Source organism: Lithobates pipiens, unplaced genomic scaffold (assembly GCF_037356315.1).
Source record: "Lithobates pipiens isolate NorthernLeopardFrog02 unplaced genomic scaffold, aLitPip1_a1.2 Scaffold_127, whole genome shotgun sequence".
Classification (NCBI taxonomy): domain Eukaryota; kingdom Metazoa; phylum Chordata; class Amphibia; order Anura; family Ranidae; genus Lithobates; species Lithobates pipiens.
Window position 1 is genome coordinate 457,229 of NW_027507715.1, and position 19,143 is coordinate 476,371.

At 47.3% G+C, this 19,143-nt stretch overlaps 1 protein-coding gene across 1 annotated transcript in view; it reads right to left on the reverse strand.

Moving 5' to 3' along the window:
- The window catches only part of LOC143973885 (transmembrane protein 69-like), a 60,134-nt gene extending 47,680 nt beyond the window's left edge, over positions 1 to 12,454 (reverse strand). Inside the window, exons 1-2 of the mRNA XM_077474767.1 lie at positions 11,830 to 12,454; positions 10,895 to 10,978 (exon numbers count right to left, since the gene is read on the reverse strand). Of these exons, the coding sequence (XP_077330893.1) occupies positions 10,895 to 10,978; positions 11,830 to 12,094 (349 nt within the window). The 5' untranslated portion in view covers positions 12,095 to 12,454. The remainder of the gene's footprint in view (positions 1 to 10,894; positions 10,979 to 11,829) is intronic.
- Between the last annotated feature and the right edge of the window lie 6,689 nt (positions 12,455 to 19,143).

Sequence of the window (19,143 nt, forward strand, 5' to 3'; positions counted from 1 at the left end):
GTCTCTGGTCATCTCTTGTATTAGATCTGTAGTCTCTGGTCATCTCCTGTATTAGATCCGCAGTCTCTGGTCATCTCCTGTAATAGATCCGCAGTCTCTGGTCATCTCTTGTATTAGATCTGTAGTCTCTGGTCATCTCTTGTAATAGATCCGCAGTCTCTGGTCATCTCCTGTATTAGATCTGTAGTCTCTGGTCATCTCCTGTATTAGATCCGCAGTCTCTGGTCATCTCCTGTATTAGATCCGCAGTCTCTGGTCATCTCCTGTATTAGATCCGCAGTCTCTGGTCATCTCTTGTATTAGATCTGTAGTCTCTGGTCATCTCTTGTAATAGATCCGCAGTCTCTGGTCATCTCTTGTATTAGATCTGTAGACTCTGGTCATCTCCTGTATTAGATCTGCAGTCTCTGGTCATCTCCTGTAATAGATTTGCAGTCTCTGGTCATCTCCTGTAATAGATCTGCAGTCTCTGGTCATCTCCTGTATTAGATCCGCAGTCTCTGGTCATCTCCTGTATTAGATCCGCAGTCTCTGGTCATCTCTTGTATTAGATCTGTAGTCTCTGGTCATCTCTTGTAATAGATCCGCAGTCTCTGGTCATCTCTTGTATTAGATCTGTAGACTCTGGTCATCTCCTGTATTAGATCTGCAGTCTCTGGTCATCTCCTGTAATAGATTTGCAGTCTCTGGTCATCTCCTGTAATAGATCTGCAGTCTCTGGTCATCTCCTGTATTAAATCTGCAGTCTCTGATCATCTCCTGTATTAAATCCGCAGTCTCTGGTCATCTCCTGTATTAAATCCGCAGTCTCTGGTCATCTCCTGTATTAAATCTGTAGTCTCTGGTCATCTCCTGTAATAGATCCGCAGTCTCTGGTCATCTCTTGTATTAGATCTGTAGTCTCTGGTCATCTCCTGTAATAGATCCGCAGTCTCTGGTCATCTCCTGTATTAGATCCGCAGTCTCTGGTCATCTCCTGTAATAGATCCGCAGTCTCTGGTCATCTCTTGTATTAGATCTGCAGTCTCTGGTCATCTCCTGTAATAAATCCGCAGTCTCTGGTCATCTCCTGTATTAGATCTGCAGTCTCTGGTCATCTCCTGTAATAGATTTGCAGTCTCTGGTCATCTCCTGTAATAGATCCGCAGTCTCTGGTCATCTCTTGTATTAGATCCGCAGTCTCTGGTCATCTCCGGTAATAGATCCGCAGTCTCTGGTCATCTCTTGTAATAGATCCGCAGTCTCTGGTCATCTCCTGTAATAGATCTGCAGTCTCTGGTCATCTCCTGTATTAGATCCGCAGTCTCTGGTCATCACCTGTATTAGATCCGCAGTCTCCGGTCATCTCCTGTATTAGATCCGCAGTCTCTGGTCATCTCCTGTCGTACTTTTCTCAGTGAGCAGTAATAATGTGCAGTATTCTCCATCAATGAATGAGGAAGCAGAAATTATGTGTTTGTAACCTTTAACAACCAGTCAGTGATCAGTAATAATATGCTGTATCCTCTGGCAACCAATTGCAATTGCTTCCTGATCTTCTGCAGTAAACTGATTTTGAGTCTTACTGCTATATGTTAAATGTCTAAGAGCGGTTGGGGGGCCCCAAAATACATTGAGAAACCGGTTGCCATTATTTTTAATTATTTTTATTTTTTTTAATGGGCTGCTCAGCTTAGAATGTCCAGGCCTATTTTATGTCCCAGTCCGGGCCTGTATATATATATATATATGAGGAGGATCTGTCACCAGAAAATGGGGATAAATCATATTTATCTTACATCCGGGGTGCCTCTCAGTCCTCCATGTTGTTGTCTCGGCTCCCTGCCCCCTCCTCCTGTGAAGTCACGTGACTCCCGCAGAGAGAGACATAACGACTCAGATAAGAGTAGGAGTGATCAGCGCATGGAGGGGGCGTGACCAGTGCATGGGATGGGCGTGGCCTGAGCAGGTGAGGCGGGAACATATCACACTGCCATCACGTGGCTTTGTTCCAACTGACGCGTGCACAGCTAGAGCCGTTAGCCTGTGACGTCAGCAGGAGGCGTGGCCTGAGCGGATATACTGCTGAGCCGTTAGGGCGGAGCGTCAGTGTGTGGAGAGCACAGAAGAGAAAACATCTGCAGCACAGAGCTCGGGGGAGCAGCCATTGTCCAGACTACAGTGGGGTCACGTGGTGTCTGTGTGTCCGGGGAACTTGCTGCCTCTGCTAAGGATCTGAGGAACTACAACTCCCAGCATGCACTGTGTAAGCAATGGGGTTTCAGCTCCCAGCCTGGAATAAGATGTTACGGGACTACATATCCCAGCATGATATCTTCTATAGATGTACTACAAGTGCCAGCAATCTCTACATACCCCAGCCTTCTCCCCTCCCCCTCCTCAGGCGTAATCGCACCCCGCATTCATCTCCCACAAGCGGTGGTGGGTCTCTTACCCCCCCCTGGTTAGAGGTGGGCGGGTTGGGCCTGCAGGGGGAAGAATGGGTAGTGGGAGATGAGTGGGGAGGGGGGGCTGGAGGGGGTGCAATTCCCCCTGGGGAGGGGAGCGGACTGGGGTATGTAGAGATCACTGGCACCTGTAATATCTCCATAGAGAAAATCATGCTGGGATATGTAGTCCCACAGCGTCTTATTCCAGGCTGGGAGCTGAACCCCCATCACTTACACAGTGCATGCTGGGAGTTGTAGTTCCTCAGATCCTGAGCAGAGGCAGCAGGTTCCCCGACACACAGACACCACGTGACCCGGCTGTAGTCCAATGGCTCCTCCCCCGGAGCTCTGTGTGGGGGATGGTCCCTCCTCCCCCGCTATCCACACACTGACACCCACATCCCCACTCACCTACCACCGAGGGTGTGGCTCCAATTGCCCGCCCCCCTCCTTACCCCAAGCCCCACCTACCTGTCTGGGTGATGATCCAGGGAATATCCGATCGCCTCTCGGGGGGGTCAGGAAGGAATTTTCCCCAGCTGTAGCACATTGGCTCACGCTATGCTGGGGTTTTTCGTTGTGTGACCCCCCCGCAACTACGATCTCGGTAAAGAGTCTCCGACGGAGACTCTTTACCATGTGATCAGCTGTGTCCAATCACGGCTGATCACAGTGTAAATAGGAAGAGCCGGTGATCGGCTTTTCCTCACTCGCGTCTGTCAGACGTGACAAGAGGAGATCAGTGCTGATCGATTATCAGCGCAGCCCCCTCCCTCCCCCAGGATGCCCACACTGGACCACCAGGGATGCCCAGCACCAGGTATGCCACCCTAGACCACAGGGATGCCAGTCAGTGCCCACAATGGGCATCACTGATTGGCATGCATTATTGTTTGGCACTGATTGGCATCCATCCGTACAATATAATACAATACAATGCCGCCTATCAGTGCCCATCCGTGCTGCTTATCAATGCCAATTCGTGCCAGCTATCAGTTCCAATTTGTGCCACCTATCAGTGCCCATCCGTGTCACCCATCAGTGCCACCTATCAGTGCCCATGAATGCCATCTCATCAGTGCCCCCTCATCGGTGCCCATCAGTGCCGCCTTATCAGTGCCCGTCAGTGAAGGAGAAAACTTACTTATTTACAAAGTTTTGAAACTTAAACAAAAAAAACATATATTTTTTTTTTTAATTTTCGGTCTTTTTTTATTTGTTTAGCAAAAAACAAAAACCGCAGAGGAGATCAAATACCACCAAAAGAAAGCTCTATTTGTGGGAACAAAATGATAAAAATGTCATTTGGGTACAGTGTAGCACGACTGCGCAATTGTCATTCAAAGCGCAACAGCGCTGAAAGCTCAAAATTGGTCTGGGCAGGAAGGTGTATAAGTGCCCCCCCCCCCCCCCTGGTATTGAAGGGGTTAAGTTAAACAAAACTAAAAAAACATATTTCTCAATTTACATGAAGGTCGGGATCCTATAACCCGGCCAGCACAGAGTTCTCCCTTACATCAGAGTCTGCAGGGTGGTGACCAGAGACCACCTTCCGCAGAGTGAATACACTAAGGTAAGGGGGGGGAGGGGTTACTAATATAGGGGGGAACCTTTATATCTGTGCCCCTTACATTATTGTATTGCAGTTATGTTACTGCGCAGTTGAATGGTCGGCTCGCGGCCATCTTTTTTTATGGGCACTGGTGCCCTTAACGGGCAGCCCAAAAAGAGGGGTTAAATTTACGGCTGCCCGTAAATCTACAGGCGGTTGGCAACACTGTTCAGGGGTTCCTTTTATCGTTGGTGTCAGTGGCTGTAATTATGTCCGATTGTTGGAGAAAAAGTTCCATGTATTGTTGGTGTCAGTGGCAGTAATGGTGGTTAATTGTTGGTGTCAGTGGGAGGAATAGTTCCCTGTATTGTTGGTGTCGGTGTGCAGTAATTATGTTCCATTGTTGGTGTCAGTGGGAAGAATAGTTCCTCATATTAGTGGGAGAAATAGAATCCCAAGGGCCAGATAAGGCAAGGTAAGGGTCATGTCTGGTATTCTATCAGATTACCGCTACCCATCAGATTGTGTAACGGAGGTGACGTTCCAACCAAAAAACACTTCCTGCGCATGCGCTATGCGTTCTAACATGCATTCGCTCCAAACACTTCATAGCTGTAATCTGATAGAACACCCATGCGGATATTTTGCTACACCCAGCTACGTCTTGAATTTTTAGAGTAGTTTTAGCAATAAAGTGTATGCTGATATTTGCGATGCTGTTTTGATGTTACATTGTGAAAGAAGCTGGACACCAGCAGTAGGAAGGTGTCGGTGGCGGCCATGTTGGTACACCCCCGCACTGCTTAGCGCTAAACATGACACCAGCAGTAGGAAGGTTGTCGGTGGCCATGTTGGTACACCCCCGCACTGCTTAGCGCTAAACCTTTTAGGCTTTCAAAACGAAACATCCACACAGCATCACAGATCTCACTATACTATATTCATTTAGATACACTCACTTTATTGCTATAATTACGCTGAAATTCAAGACGCGCGCGCCCGTGGGAGTGACATCTCGGCTCCGCCCACTCGCAGCGCCGAACCCGGAAGACGAGCCGAGGGGGAAATGTCAGCTGCGTCGGCGGTGACCGGGATCAGCTGCCGGCACCTCGTTCTAAGGCATTTCATAATGAGCTAGTATGCGGTCCATACTAGCTCATTATACCTTTTACCTTACGTGTTTTAAAAAAAGAGAATCCATTCCTGTGCGGGTGTGCAACCGATTTTAACAAGGTGTTTTTTTTTCCAAACTGCTATTCAGAGTAAAGGAGACTTGTCACAAAGCGGCACACATAACTACACCACAGGGGTAAATATTTGGAGATTTTTATTATTTTTTTAATACTTTAATTATTTTGCACTTATTTTTTTTTAAATAAGGTAGACTCCCAAAATCCACCTCTGACACCAGGCAACCTTCACAGCCACCCATGCCAGGGCAGACCCTTCACAATGTACAATGACCCATTTTATACCAGTGCCAGACCCAATATAGACACAAGGGGCCGCGGCTCCATATCAGCCTTGAAGTTGGCAACCGCTACCAATAAACACGCGGCGTCCATAAAGGAATGTCCCACAATGTACAATCAGGATTAGAGGGTGAGGGTGTCAGAGGGCGCGGCGGCGCCGGGCAGGATCGGAACTTAGTGTTAGGAGCGCCCGTGCCTTAAAGAGAACCTTTCCTGAGACGAACATAGAGGCTCATTCCGCAAATACCAGTTGCCTGGCTGTCATACTCAGCGTCTTTCTTTGTTCACATTTTGGCTTTTTCACATACGCTATATTGTCAAAAGTATTGGGACACCTGCCTTTTACATGAACTTTAACCACTTCAGCCCCGGACCATTTTGCTGGTCAAAGACCAGACCACTTTTTGCGATTCGGCACTGCGTCGCTTTAAAGGACAATTGCGCGGTCGTGCGACGTGGCTCCCAAACAAAATTGACGTCCTTTTTTTTCCCCACAAATAGAGCTTTTTTTTGGTTGTATTTGATCACCTCTGCGGTTTTTATTTTTTGCGCTATAAACAAAAATAGAGTGACAATTTTGAAAAAAACACATTATTTTTTACTTTTTTTATAATAAATATCCCCCAAAAATATATAAAAAAAACAATATAGCGCCAACAGTGTCACCAATCATTGCTGGCACTGGAGGGCACTCAACTCAGTGCCCACCAGTGCCCATTAGCAATGCCAGTCAGTGCTGGCTATCAGTCCTGCCCATTGATGCCCAGTGCCACCCATCAGTACCACCTATCCATGCTGCCTGTCATTGCCCACCAGTGCTGCCTATCAGTGCTCATAAGTGCCACCTCATCACTGCCCACCAGTTCAGCCTATCAGGGGCCCATCAGTGCCACCTCATCAGCACATCAGTGAAGGAGAAAAAAAATTACTTTGATTTCTGTCAGTAAATATTGTAACTAAAAAAAAATAAAAAAAAACACAAAAAAAAAAAACCATACACACAGCAGTGATTAAATACTACCAAAATAAAGGTCTATTTGTGTGAAGAAAATTATAAAAAAATTGTTTGGGTACAGTGTAGCATGACCGCGCAATTGTCATTCAAAGTGCAACAGCGCTGAAAGCTGAAAAATGGCCTGGGCAGGAAGGGGGTGTAAGTGCCCGTTGATTAAGTGGTTAAGATGCACCTCTAATGCCGCGTACACAGGACCGGACTTTCTGTCAGACTTGGTCCGGTGGATCGGAATCCGTCGGACAATTCGATCGCGTGTGGGCTCCAGCGGACTTTTTCTTCCCCAAAAGTCTGACGGGCCTAGAAATAGAACATGTTTCAAATCTGTCCGAAGGACTAAAAATCGGGAAAACCGTTAGTCTGTGTGCTGGTCTGACGGACCAATTACGACGCAAGGGCAGCTATTGAACTTCCTTGGTTAGTCCCGTCTTACGTCATCACGCTCAAAACGGGCGGACTTAGTCCGTTCATTCAGAAAGTCTATCGTAAACTACACCGAAAGTTCGTTGGGAAGACCGTTGGACCTAGTCCGTCGAAAAGTCCGGTCATGTGTACGCGGCATTAGAGTCTCTTAAAACCATCAATACTCTCTGCAGTCACCACCAATTGTGGAAGAGAGTTGCACATCCTTATTGCCCTGACGGTGAAATCCTCCCCCGCACGCAGTTTAACCACTTAAGGACCGCCGCATGCCAATGTACGTCATCACAATGGCATGTACAGGCACAAGAACGTACATGTACGTGCTTGCCTTACAGCGGGTGGGGCGGTCCGATCGGACCCCCTCCCGCTGGATGTGGCGGTCCGGTTCGCTTCAGGAGCGATCCGGGATGAGGGGATGGCCGTTGGTTTCTGGCCATCCCCTATCGATCGCTCCTGGCAAATGAGAAGCTTCCTCCCACTGTGTATAGTAAACACAGGCAGGGAGGAAGTGATGTCATTCTCCTCGGGGCAGTCTTATTGACCGGACTACGAGGAGAGGACACAGTAAGTGCACCAAACACTACACTGACACACAGGCACACAACCCCCCCCCCAGTCACAGTGTCACTGATTGCAGTGATCATTTATTTACTGTTGTGACAGTAAAAAGTGTCAGGACAGTTAACCCCCTGATCACCCGGCGGGTGATATCAATTAGGTTTTAGGGTCAGGGTCTGCGTCGCCCCAGGCAGCGCTAGGTTAGTGCCAGTACCGCTAACACCCACGTGCAAAGCATAAACCTCCCGTAGTGGTATAGAATCTGAACAGATCAATATCTGATCTGATCAGATCTATACTAGCGTCCCCAGCAGTTTAGGGTTCCAAAAAAACGCATTGTTAGCAGGATCAGCCCAGATACCTGCTGGCACCTGCGTTTTGCCCCTCTGCCCAGCCCACCCAAGTGCAGTATCGATCGATCACTGTCACTTACAAAACACTAAACACATAACTGCAGCGATCGCAGAGTCAGGCCTGATCCCTGCCATCGCTAACAGGTTTTTTGGTAGCATTTTATATTTAAATCCGGAAGGCAGTGCTTGGTGTTCGGGGTCCAGTACGCGGCTAGGCTCCCAAAAAGTCCCCCACATGTGGTATCCCCGTACTCGGGAGAAGCAGCAAAATTTATTTTGGGGTGTAATTTGACTTCTGCCCATAGCATGTGTGAGCAATATATCATTTAGTGACAACTTTGTGCAAAAAAAAAAAGAAAATTGTAATATTCCTGCAACTTGTGGCAAAATATAAAATATTTCATGGACTCAACATGCCTCTCAGCAAATAGCTTGGGGTGTCTACTTTCCAAAATGGGGTCATTTGGGGGGTTTTGTGTTATTTTGGCATTTTATGGCCTTCGAAGCTGTGATAGGTAGTGAGGAGTGAAATCAAAAATTTACACCCTTAGAAATCCTGAAGGCAGTGATTGGTTTTCGGGGTGCCGTACGCGGCTAGACTCCCAAAAAGTCCCACATATGTGGTATCCCCGTACTCAGGAGAAGCAGCAGAATATATTTTGGGGTGCAATTCCACATATAACTATGGCATGTGTGAGCAATATATCATTTAGTGACAACTTTTTGTAAACTTTTTTTTTTTTTGTGTCGTTATTCAATCACTTGGGACAAAAAAAAAAAAAATATTCAATGGGCTCAACATGCCCCTCAGCAATTTCCTTGGGGTGTCTACTTTCCAAAATTGGGTCATTTGGGGGGGGGGGGGTTGTACTGCCCTGCCATTTTAGCACCTCAAGAAATGAGATGGGCAGTCATAAATTAAAAGCTGTGTAAATTCCAGAAAATGTACTCTAGTTTGTAGACGCTATAACTTTTGCGCAAACCAATAAATATTCGCTTATTGACATTTTTATTTACTAAAGACATGTGGCTGAATACATTTTGCCCTAAATGTATGACTAAAATTGAGTTTATTCGATTTTTCTTATAACAAAAAGTAGAATATATATTTTTTCTCCAAATTTTCAGTCTTTTTCCATTTATATCGCAAAAAATAAAAATCGCAGAGGTAATCAAATACCACCAAAAGAAAGCTCTATTTGTGGGAAGAAAAGGACGCAAATTTCGTTTGGGTACAACATTGCATGACCGCGCAATTACCAGTTAAAGCAGTGCAGTGCGAAATTGTAAAAAGACCTCTGGTCCTTAGGGTGTTTATTGGTCCGAGGCTGAAGTGGTTAATAGACATACAGAGTGGGGCTCAGGAGCGAGCGAGCGCCTACATACACACACACACATATCCCCCCCATAGCAGGCACTTCATTTAGAGAAGAGGAGGCATGCCAGCGGGGGACCCGAGAAGAGGAGGACCTCAGTGCACAAAGCAGGCACGTTTGACATGTTTGCTATTAAAAGGGTTTTTTTTTTTCTTTGTTTTTTTAAATATAACTTTACTCAATTGTAAACAAACAAAAGTAAAACATCTGGCCAAAGGCTAGCGGCCGTCTCTGAAAAGGCAATATGTGGTGGATCAGAGGCTGGCCAGAACCACATAGGACTGCCTCCCGGATGCGTGGTTGCATTTTGCTGCAATTTACTGCGCACTGCAAACACGAGCCAGACGTTGGGCTTGCAGTTGCAGAGCAGCCCCTTTGACTTGACAAGCTGCATTATATTTGCCATGGCATGCTTATAGTCCCCTCCAGCTGTGCCTTAGACTTTACACAAGTAGTAGGGATTTGGAAAGGGGGGGGTGTTGTCTGGTCGCCTATATCAGTGTTTCTCAACTAAACTCCTCAAGGCGCCCCAACAGGTCATGTTTTCAGCATTTCCCTCAAATGAACCAGCTGTGGTAATTACTAAGGCAGTGAAACTGATCAAATCAGCTGTGAAAAATATTGGAAAGCCTGAAAACATGACCTGTTGGGGCGCCTTGAGGACTGGAGTTGAGAAACACTGTCCTATATGACCGCATGTGATTAGTCAGAAAGTCCCCCTTCTATAGCCCCCATACAGACTATCAGATTTTCTGCTGATTTTTGTCTTCAGATTTACCAAAACCATATAGTACAAGGGCCTGCCTGGTTGCATACACACTGAAACTCCTACAGGTTTGACCTTATTATATGGTTTTGGTAAATCTAAAGGAAAATAAATAAAATCCAGCAGAAAATCTGATAGTGTGTATGGGGCTTATGACCCTGATTTACTGTCACTTTATTACTAGGGTGTGAGTTTTCCTGATATGATGGCCAAACTCCACCATCTGCCATCACTGTCCAATGAGAGGAAAATACCAGTCTCAATACACGACTGTAAATATTACCCTAGTGATAACTTTCCCCACCCTGATAAATAAGGTGCCAGTAGAGGAAGGAATAAAAGAAATAAAACCAGGCAGAGGCTCTAACCTTTCACTGCTCTGTCCCTAAATGTCCTTACAGAAGTCCTTCTATGAGTAAGGCCCCTTTCCCCCCGGGGGGCGCTTTGCAGGCATTACAGTACTAAAAATAGCGCCCTGAAACAGCCTCTTCTGTGTCTCCAGTGTGAAAACCCCGGGGGCTTCACACTGCAGCGGTGCATTGGCAGGACGTTAAAAATACTCCTGCAAGCAGCATCTTTGGAGCGGCGAAGGAGGGGTGTATACACCCCTCCTTCACCCCTCCTGCCCATTGAAAGCGCTGCAGCGGCAATTTGCGGGTGGTTATAACCCTTTTTTTCGGCCACTAGCGGGGGTTAAAACCGCTCCCGCACCAGTGTGAAAGGGGCCTAAGCCAGTATCAGTAAAAGGGACACAAAGAGACAGATAGTGCCCATCTCCATATACAGTCCTAGACTATGCAGAAGATCACAGACTTCCTGACAAAAGGTGTGTGTACACAATTTTCTTTGTTGGGGGGGTGAACTAGCTCTTTAAAAAACACAAGCTGGTGAAAGAAAGTGTAAGGACTGACCAAAACACAGAACTATGTCACAGTGAGGGGGGCAGAGCTCACTTGTTGATTGGCTGTGGTTGTTCCGGAAACGTTCTCTGTGTTTCTCGATCTTCACCAGGAGATACGGGTTGAGGATCCGGTACCCTGGGGGGGGGCAGGGAGAACACAATCTACATTATGACAAAAGTGAGTGCACCCCTCACATGTTTGTAAATATTTTATTCTTTCTTTTCATGTGACAACACTGAAGAAATGACACTTGGCTACAATGTAAAGAAGTGAGTGTACAGCTTGTATAACAGTGTCAATTCGCTGTCCCCTCAAAATAACTCAACACACAGCCATGAAAGTATTACTAAACCCACAACAGTAAAATCGGTCTGTATATACACGTCATAGCATGCTTGTTATACTCACTGTGGAACGTAAAGGGTTAATCCTCTACATTGTGTAAAAAAGGGCTGTTTGATCCTGTATGCATAGATCCTCCCCCTCCTTGCAATGTTTATCTGGGGAAAGCCAGCCAACTTGCACGTGCTCAGTTGTGTCTTTTATGCTGGAGAGAAAACCGTTTCTTGTCCTCAGAGCTAGCCAGATCACATGATACAGACATCACCCATGTTTTTCGGAGGCACGCGATGATCACATGTCTGACGAAGGGGTCCTGCGTGACTCCGAAATGTTGCACTCTCCTTGTGTTGTGATCATGCAATAAACGATCCGTTTGGTCGCTACTTTGCGTCGATCCGCGGTGTGCTGGCAAATATCTATTTTGCAACAGAAGGTATACCCCCCCCTATCGCTTTCAGCGGGCGTAGCATAACAATGCATTTACAGAGTCCAAGGGGTTCAAGCAGATGGCAAGCAGGTGATGAAATACCTCTCCACTGTCTGCCAAATGCTCTTCAGAAACCATTGTACGTGTGAGGTTGTATTCTCCCTCCTCTACATTTCCCACCCCCCACCATCCCATGCCCTCGTGCCCCCTCACTCACCCAGATTGTGCAAAGCAGAGTGAATCTCCTTCATGGCATCCCGGTACAGATCCTGCTGCCATTGCTCCATAAGCTCCCAGTCCTCTTCCTCGAAGCAGGCGGCCACATCGTGGAAGGTGACCGTCACCTGTGCGGGAGGGAAGGACAGACAGAGGGGTCCATTAAAATCAGGAGAATCAGGGAAATCGGGTCCAGAAAATAAACAAGAGCCTACAATTCCCTGCTCTCTATAAAGAGATGAGAACCATCGGATGACGATTGCCATGACCAAGGATGTGCCATGACAGCAGCTGCAGAATTACAATCCCATCCCCTGATAGCAGCATAAAGTACTCCCATCATACAAGTTCTTACCGTCCCCAACAACGAGCTGCAAGTCCTCTTCTCCCAACACTTCTCCATCTGAAAAACAGAGACAGGAGGTCTCCAGAGAGTGCAGAGAGTGCAGAGAGTGCACTAGAGAAAGCCAGAGACCCAAGTCTGAGGATCAGAGCAGTGAGGGGCTGCTGTCTAGATAGACACTGTGTGTGTTAAAGCTGTGCGCATCTGAGACAAATGAGAGCCTGAAGGGGAAGGCCTGAGCAGCAAGGAAACTGAAAAGAGGTGCAGTAGTTGTGCGGGAACCCTGTTATAAGGCCAAGAGGGCTGAATTGTGAAGCCTAGGTGGCAGTGCTGCTGAAGAGAGCCAGGTGGCTTGGCATTTTTTATGTATTGTTTTTTGGCAGAAGAACCCCTGTGTGGGCAACCAAGTGCATGTATGAACTTTATGTTGTTCCTTTTTAATAAAAGTGGGCTACCATGCCCTTAAACAAAAGTTCCTGTTCGATGTGAACTTACTGAAAAGGCATCTGCCACTGAGTTAAACTTCCCCCAATGTTACACTAGATAAAGGAAGATCCGTAGACGTGGTGTATCTAGATAAAGGAAGGCCCGTAGATGTGGTGTATCTAGATAAAGGAAGGCCCGTAGACGTGGTGTATCTAGATAAAGGAAGGTCCGTAGATGTGGTGTATCTAGATAAAGGAAGGTCCGTAGACGTGGTGTATCTAGATAAAGGAAGGCCCGTAGACGTGGTGTATCTAGATAAAGGAAGGCCCGTAGACGTGGTGTATCTAGATAAAGGAAGGTCCGTAGACGTGGTGTATCTATATAAAGGAAGGCCCGTAGACGTGGTGTATCTGGATAAAGGAAGGCCCGTAGACGTGGTGTATCTAGATAAATGAAGGCCCGTAGACGTGGTGTATCTAGATAAAGGAAGGTCCGTAGACGTGGTGTATCTATATAAAGGAAGGCCCGTAGACGTGGTGTATCTGGATAAAGGAAGGCCCGTAGATGTGGTGTATCTAGATAAAGGAAGGCCCGTAGATGTGGTGTATCTAGATAAAGGAAGGTCCGTAGACGTGGTGTATCTATATAAAGGAAGGCCCGTAGACGTGGTGTATCTAGCTAAAGGAAGGCCCGTAGATGTGGTGTATCTAGATAAAGGAAGGCCCGTAGATGTGGTGTATCTAGATAAAGGAAGGTCCGTAGACGTGGTGTATCTATATAAAGGAAGGCCCGTAGACGTGGTGTATCTGGATAAAGGAAGGTCCGTAGACGTGGTGTATCTGGATAAAGGAAGGCCCGTAGACGTGGTGTATCTAGATAAAGGAAGGTCCGTAGACGTAGTGTATATAGATAAAGGAAGGCCCGTAGACGTGATGTATCTGGATAAAGAAAGGTCCATAGACGTGGTGTATCTGCATAAAGGAAGGCCCGTAGACGTGGTGTATCTAGATAAAGGAAGGCCCGTAGACGTGGTGTATCTAGATAAATAAAGGCCCGTAGACGTGGTGTATCTAGATAAAGGAAGGCCTGTAGACGTGGTGTATCTAGATAAAGGAAGGCCCGTAGACGTGGTGTATCTAGATAAAGGAAGGTCCGTAGATGTGGTGTATCTAGATAAAGGAAGGTCCGTAGACGTGGTGTATCTAGATAAAGGAAGGCCCGTAGACGTGGTGTATCTAGATAAAGGAAGGCCCGTAGACGTGGTGTATCTAGATAAAGGAAGGTCCGTAGACGTGGTGTATCTATATAAAGGAAGGCCCGTAGACGTGGTGTATCTGGATAAAGGAAGGCCCGTAGACGTGGTGTATCTAGATAAATGAAGGCCCGTAGACGTGGTGTATCTATATAAAGGAAGGCCCGTAGACGTGGTGTATCTGGATAAAGGAAGGCCCGTAGATGTGGTGTATCTAGATAAAGGAAGGCCCGTAGATGTGGTGTATCTAGATAAAGGAAGGTCCGTAGACGTGGTGTATCTATATAAAGGAAGGCCCGTAGACGTGGTGTATCTAGCTAAAGGAAGGCCCGTAGATGTGGTGTATCTAGATAAAGGAAGGCCCGTAGACGTGGTGTATCTAGATAAAGGAAGGCCCGTAGATGTGGTGTATCTAGATAAAGGAAGGTCCGTAGACGTGGTGTATCTATATAAAGGAAGGCCCGTAGATGTGGTGTATCTGGATAAAGGAAGGTCCGTAGACGTGGTGTATCTGGATAAAGGAAGGCCCGTAGACGTGGTGTATCTAGATAAAGGAAGGTCCGTAGACGTAGTGTATATAGATAAAGGAAGGCCCGTAGACGTGATGTATCTGGATAAAGAAAGGTCCATAGACGTGGTGTATCTGCATAAAGGAAGGCCCGTAGACGTGGTGTATCTAGATAAATAAAGGCCCGTAGACGTGGTGTATCTAGATAAAGGAAGGCCTGTAGACGTGGTGTATCTAGATAAAGGAAGGCCTGTAGACGTGGTGTATCTAGATAAAGGAAGGCCCGTAGACGTGGTGTATCTAGATAAAGGAAGGTCCGTAGACGTGGTGTATCTAGATAAATAAAGGCTCAAAGACGTGGTGTATCTAGATAAAGGAAGGCCTGTAGACGTGGTGTATCTAGATAAAGGAAGGCCCGTAGACGTGGTGTATCTAGATAAATAAAGGCCCGTAGACGTGGTGTATCTAGATAAATAAAGGCCCGTAGACGTGGTGTATCTAGATAAAGGAAGGTCCTTAGACGTGGTGTATCTAGATAAATAAAGGCTCATAGACGTGGTGTATCTAGATAAAGGAAGGCCCGTAGACGTGGTGTATCTAGATAAAGGAAGGCCCGTAGACGTGATGTATCTGGATAAAGGAAGGCCCGTAGACGTGGTGTATCTGGATAAAGGAAGGTCCATAGACGTGGTGTATCTAGATAAAGGAAGGCCCATAGACGTGGTGTATCTGGATAAAGGAAGGCCCGTAGATGTGGTGTATCTAGATAAAGGAAGGCCCGTAGACGTGGTGTATCTGGATAAAGGAAGGTCCATAGACGTGGTGTATCTAGATAAAGGAAGGCCCATAGATGTGGTGTATCTAGATAAAGGAAGGCCCGTAGATGTGGTGTATCTAGATAAAGGAAGGCCCGTAGACGTGGTGTATCTAGATAAAGGAAGGCCCATAGACGTGGTGTATCTAGATAAAGGAAGGCCCATAGACGTGGTGTATCTAGATAAAGGAAGGCCTGTAGACGTGGTGTATCTAGATAAAGGAAGGCCTGTAGACGTGGTGTATCTAGATAAAGGAAGGCCTGTAGACGTGGTGTATCTAGATAAAGGAAGGCCCGTAGACGTGGTGTATCTAGATAAAGGAAGGCCCGTAGACGTGGTGTATCTAGATAAAGGAAGGATGTACTGGAAATGGAGCGACTAAAAGCTAATAAAGGGTCTGGAGGATATTAGATATGAGGAAAGGTTGTGAGCTCTGAACTTATTCTCTCTGGAGAAGAGACGCTGAAATGGATAAGAACTACAATCTAGTTCAAGGTTATCTGCTGCTGTTTCTGATTACAAAGTGTGTACATGCATGTATTCTAGAAGCAGCCTTCAGATTGGTTACTTCTTACACTTCTGATTTATTGGTGGGCGGTGTTGATATTTTATACAGAAAGATACGTCATTGCTATGTCAGTCTAATTGGTACATCTCATTGGTTGAAATACAAGAGAAATGGAGAAACTTGAAGTTTGGTTGAAGCTGGTTCTCTTATCTCATATGCATTCTTCTAAGGCGGGGGATGTAGGGTGTAGACGCCATCTTCAGTTCCAAACAGAGAACCAATCTTTATATTACATAATAAGTAAGGAGCATGGGAACATGTATACACATAATAAGTAAGGAACATGTATACACATAATAAGTAAGGAACATGTATACACATAATAAGTAAGGAACATGTATACACATAATAAGTAAGGAACATGTATACACATAATAAGTAAGGAACATGTATACACATAATAAGTAAGGAACATGTATACACATAAGCAAATAGACATTTTCTGATTATCATTATGTACATTACATTCCTTAACATTACGAGGACTGATGGGGACACCAGATGTAAGGAGGACTGATGGGGACACCAGATGTTAGGAGGACTGATGGAGACACCAGATGTAAGGAGGACTGATGGGGACACCAGATGTTAGGAGGACTGATGGGGACACCAGATGTTAGGAGGACTGATGGGGACACCAGATGTTAGGAGGACTGATGGGGACACCAGATGTTAGGAGGACTGATGGGGACACCGGATGTTAGGAGGACTGATGGGGACACCGGATGTAAGGAGGACTGATGGGGACATCGGATGTTAGGAGGACTGATGGGGACACCAGATGTAAGGAGGACTGATGGGGACACCAGATGTAAGGAGGACTGATGGAGACACCAGATGTTCTGAGGACTGATGGGGACACCAGATGTTAAGAGGACTGATGGGGACACCAGATGTTAGGAGGACTGATGGGGACACCGGATGTTAGGAGGACTGATGGGGACACCAGATGTTAGGAGGACTGATGGGGACACCGGATGTTACGAGGACTGATGGAGACACCAGATGTTAGGAGGACTGATGGAGACACCAGATGTTAGGAGGACTGATGGGGACACCAGATGTTAGGAGGACTGATGGAGACACCAGATGTTAGGAGGACTGATGGGGACACCAGATGTAAGGAGGACTGATGGGGACACCAGATGTTACGAGGACTGATGGAGACACCAGATGTTAGGAGGACTGATGGGGACACCGGATGTTCTTAGGACTGATGGGGACACCAGATGTTAGGAGGACTGATGGGGACACCAGATGTTAGGAGGACTGATGGAGACACCAGATGTAAGGAGGACTGATGGGGACACCAGATGTTAGGAGGACTGATGGAGACACCAGATGTAAGGAGGACTGATGGGGACACCAGATGTTAGGAGGACTGATGGGGACACCAGATGTTAGGAGGACTGATGGGGACACCAGATGTTAGGAGGACTGATGGGGACACCAGATGTTAGGAGGACTGATGGGGACACCGGATGTTAGGAGGACTGATGGGGACACCGGATGTAAGGAGGACTGATGGGGACATCGGATGTTAGGAGGACTGATGGGGACACCAGATGTAAGGAGGACTGATGGGGACACCGGATGTTCTGAGGACTGATGGGGACACCAGATGTAAGGAGGACTGATGGAGACACCAGATGTTCTGAGGACTGATGGGGACACCAGATGTTAGGAGGACTGATGGGGACACCAGATGTTAGGAGGACTGATGGGGACACCGGATGTTAGGAGGACTGATGGGGACACCAGATGTTAGGAGGACTGATGGGGACACCGGATGTTACGAGGACTGATGGAGACACCAGATGTTAGGAGGACTGATGGGGACACCGGATGTTAGGAGGACTGATGGGGACACCAGATGTTAGGAGGACTGATGGGGACACCAGATGTTAGGAGGACTGATGGAGACACCAGATGTTAGGAGGACTGATGGGGACACCAGATGTAAGGAGGACTGATGGGGACACCAGATGTTACGAGGACTGATGGAGACACCAGATGTTAGGAGGACTGATGGGGACACCGGATGTTAGGAGGACTGATGGGGACACCAGATGTTAGGAGGACTGATGGAGACACCAGATGTTAGGAGGACTGATGGGGACACCAGATGTTAGGAGGACTGATGGAGACACCAGATGTTAGGAGGACTGATGGAGACACCAGATGTTAGGAGGACTGATGGGGACACCAGATGTAAGGAGGACTGATGGGGACACCAGATGTAAGGAGGACTGATGGGGACACCGGATGTTAGGAGGACTGATGGGGACACCGGATGTAAGGAGGACTGATGGGGACACCGGATGTTAGGAGGACTGATGGGGACACCAGATGTAAGGAGGACTGATGGGGACACCAGATGTTAGGAGGACTGATGGGGACACCAGATGTTAGGAGGACTGATGGGAACACCAGATGTAAGGAGGACTGATGAGGACACCAGATGTTAGGAGGACTGATGGGGACACCAGATGTAAGGAGGACTGATGGGGACACCAGATGTAAGGAGGACTGATGGGGACACCAGATGTTAGGAGGACTGATGGGGACACCAGATGTTAGGAGGACTGATGGGGACACCAGATGTTAGGAGGACTGATGGGGACACCAGATGTAAGGAGGACTGATGGGGACACCAGATGTAAGGAGGACTGATGAGGACACCAGATGTTAGGAGGACTGATGGGGACACCAGATGTAAGGAGGACTGATGGGGACACCAGATGTTAGGAGGACTGATGGGGACACCAGATGTAAGGAGGACTGATGGGGACACCAGATGTTAGGAGGACTGATGGGGACACCGGATGTTAGGAGGACTGATGGGGACACCAGATGTAAGGAGGACTGATGGGGACACCGGATGTTAGGAGGACTGATGGGGACACCGGATGTAAGGAGGACTGATGGGGACACCGGATGTTAGGAGGACTGATGGGGACACCGGATGTAAGGAGGACTGATGGGGACACCAGATGTTAGGAGGACTGATGGGGACACCAGATGTAAGGAGGACTGATGGGGACACCAGATGTTAGGAGGACTGATGGGGACACCAGATGTTAGGAGGACTGATGGGGACACCAGATGTTAGGAGGACTGATGGGGACACCAGATGTAAGGAGGACTGATGGGGACACCAGATGTTAGGAGGACTGATGGGGACACCAGATGTTAGGAGGACTGATGGGGACACCAGATGTTAGGAGGACTGATGGGGACACCAGATGTAAGGAGGACTGATGGGGACACCAGATGTAAGGAGGACTGATGGGGACACCAGATGTTAGGAGGACTGATGGGGACACCAGATGTTAGGAGGACTGATGGGGACACCAGATGTAAGGAGGACTGATGGGGACACCAGATGTTAGGAGGACTGATG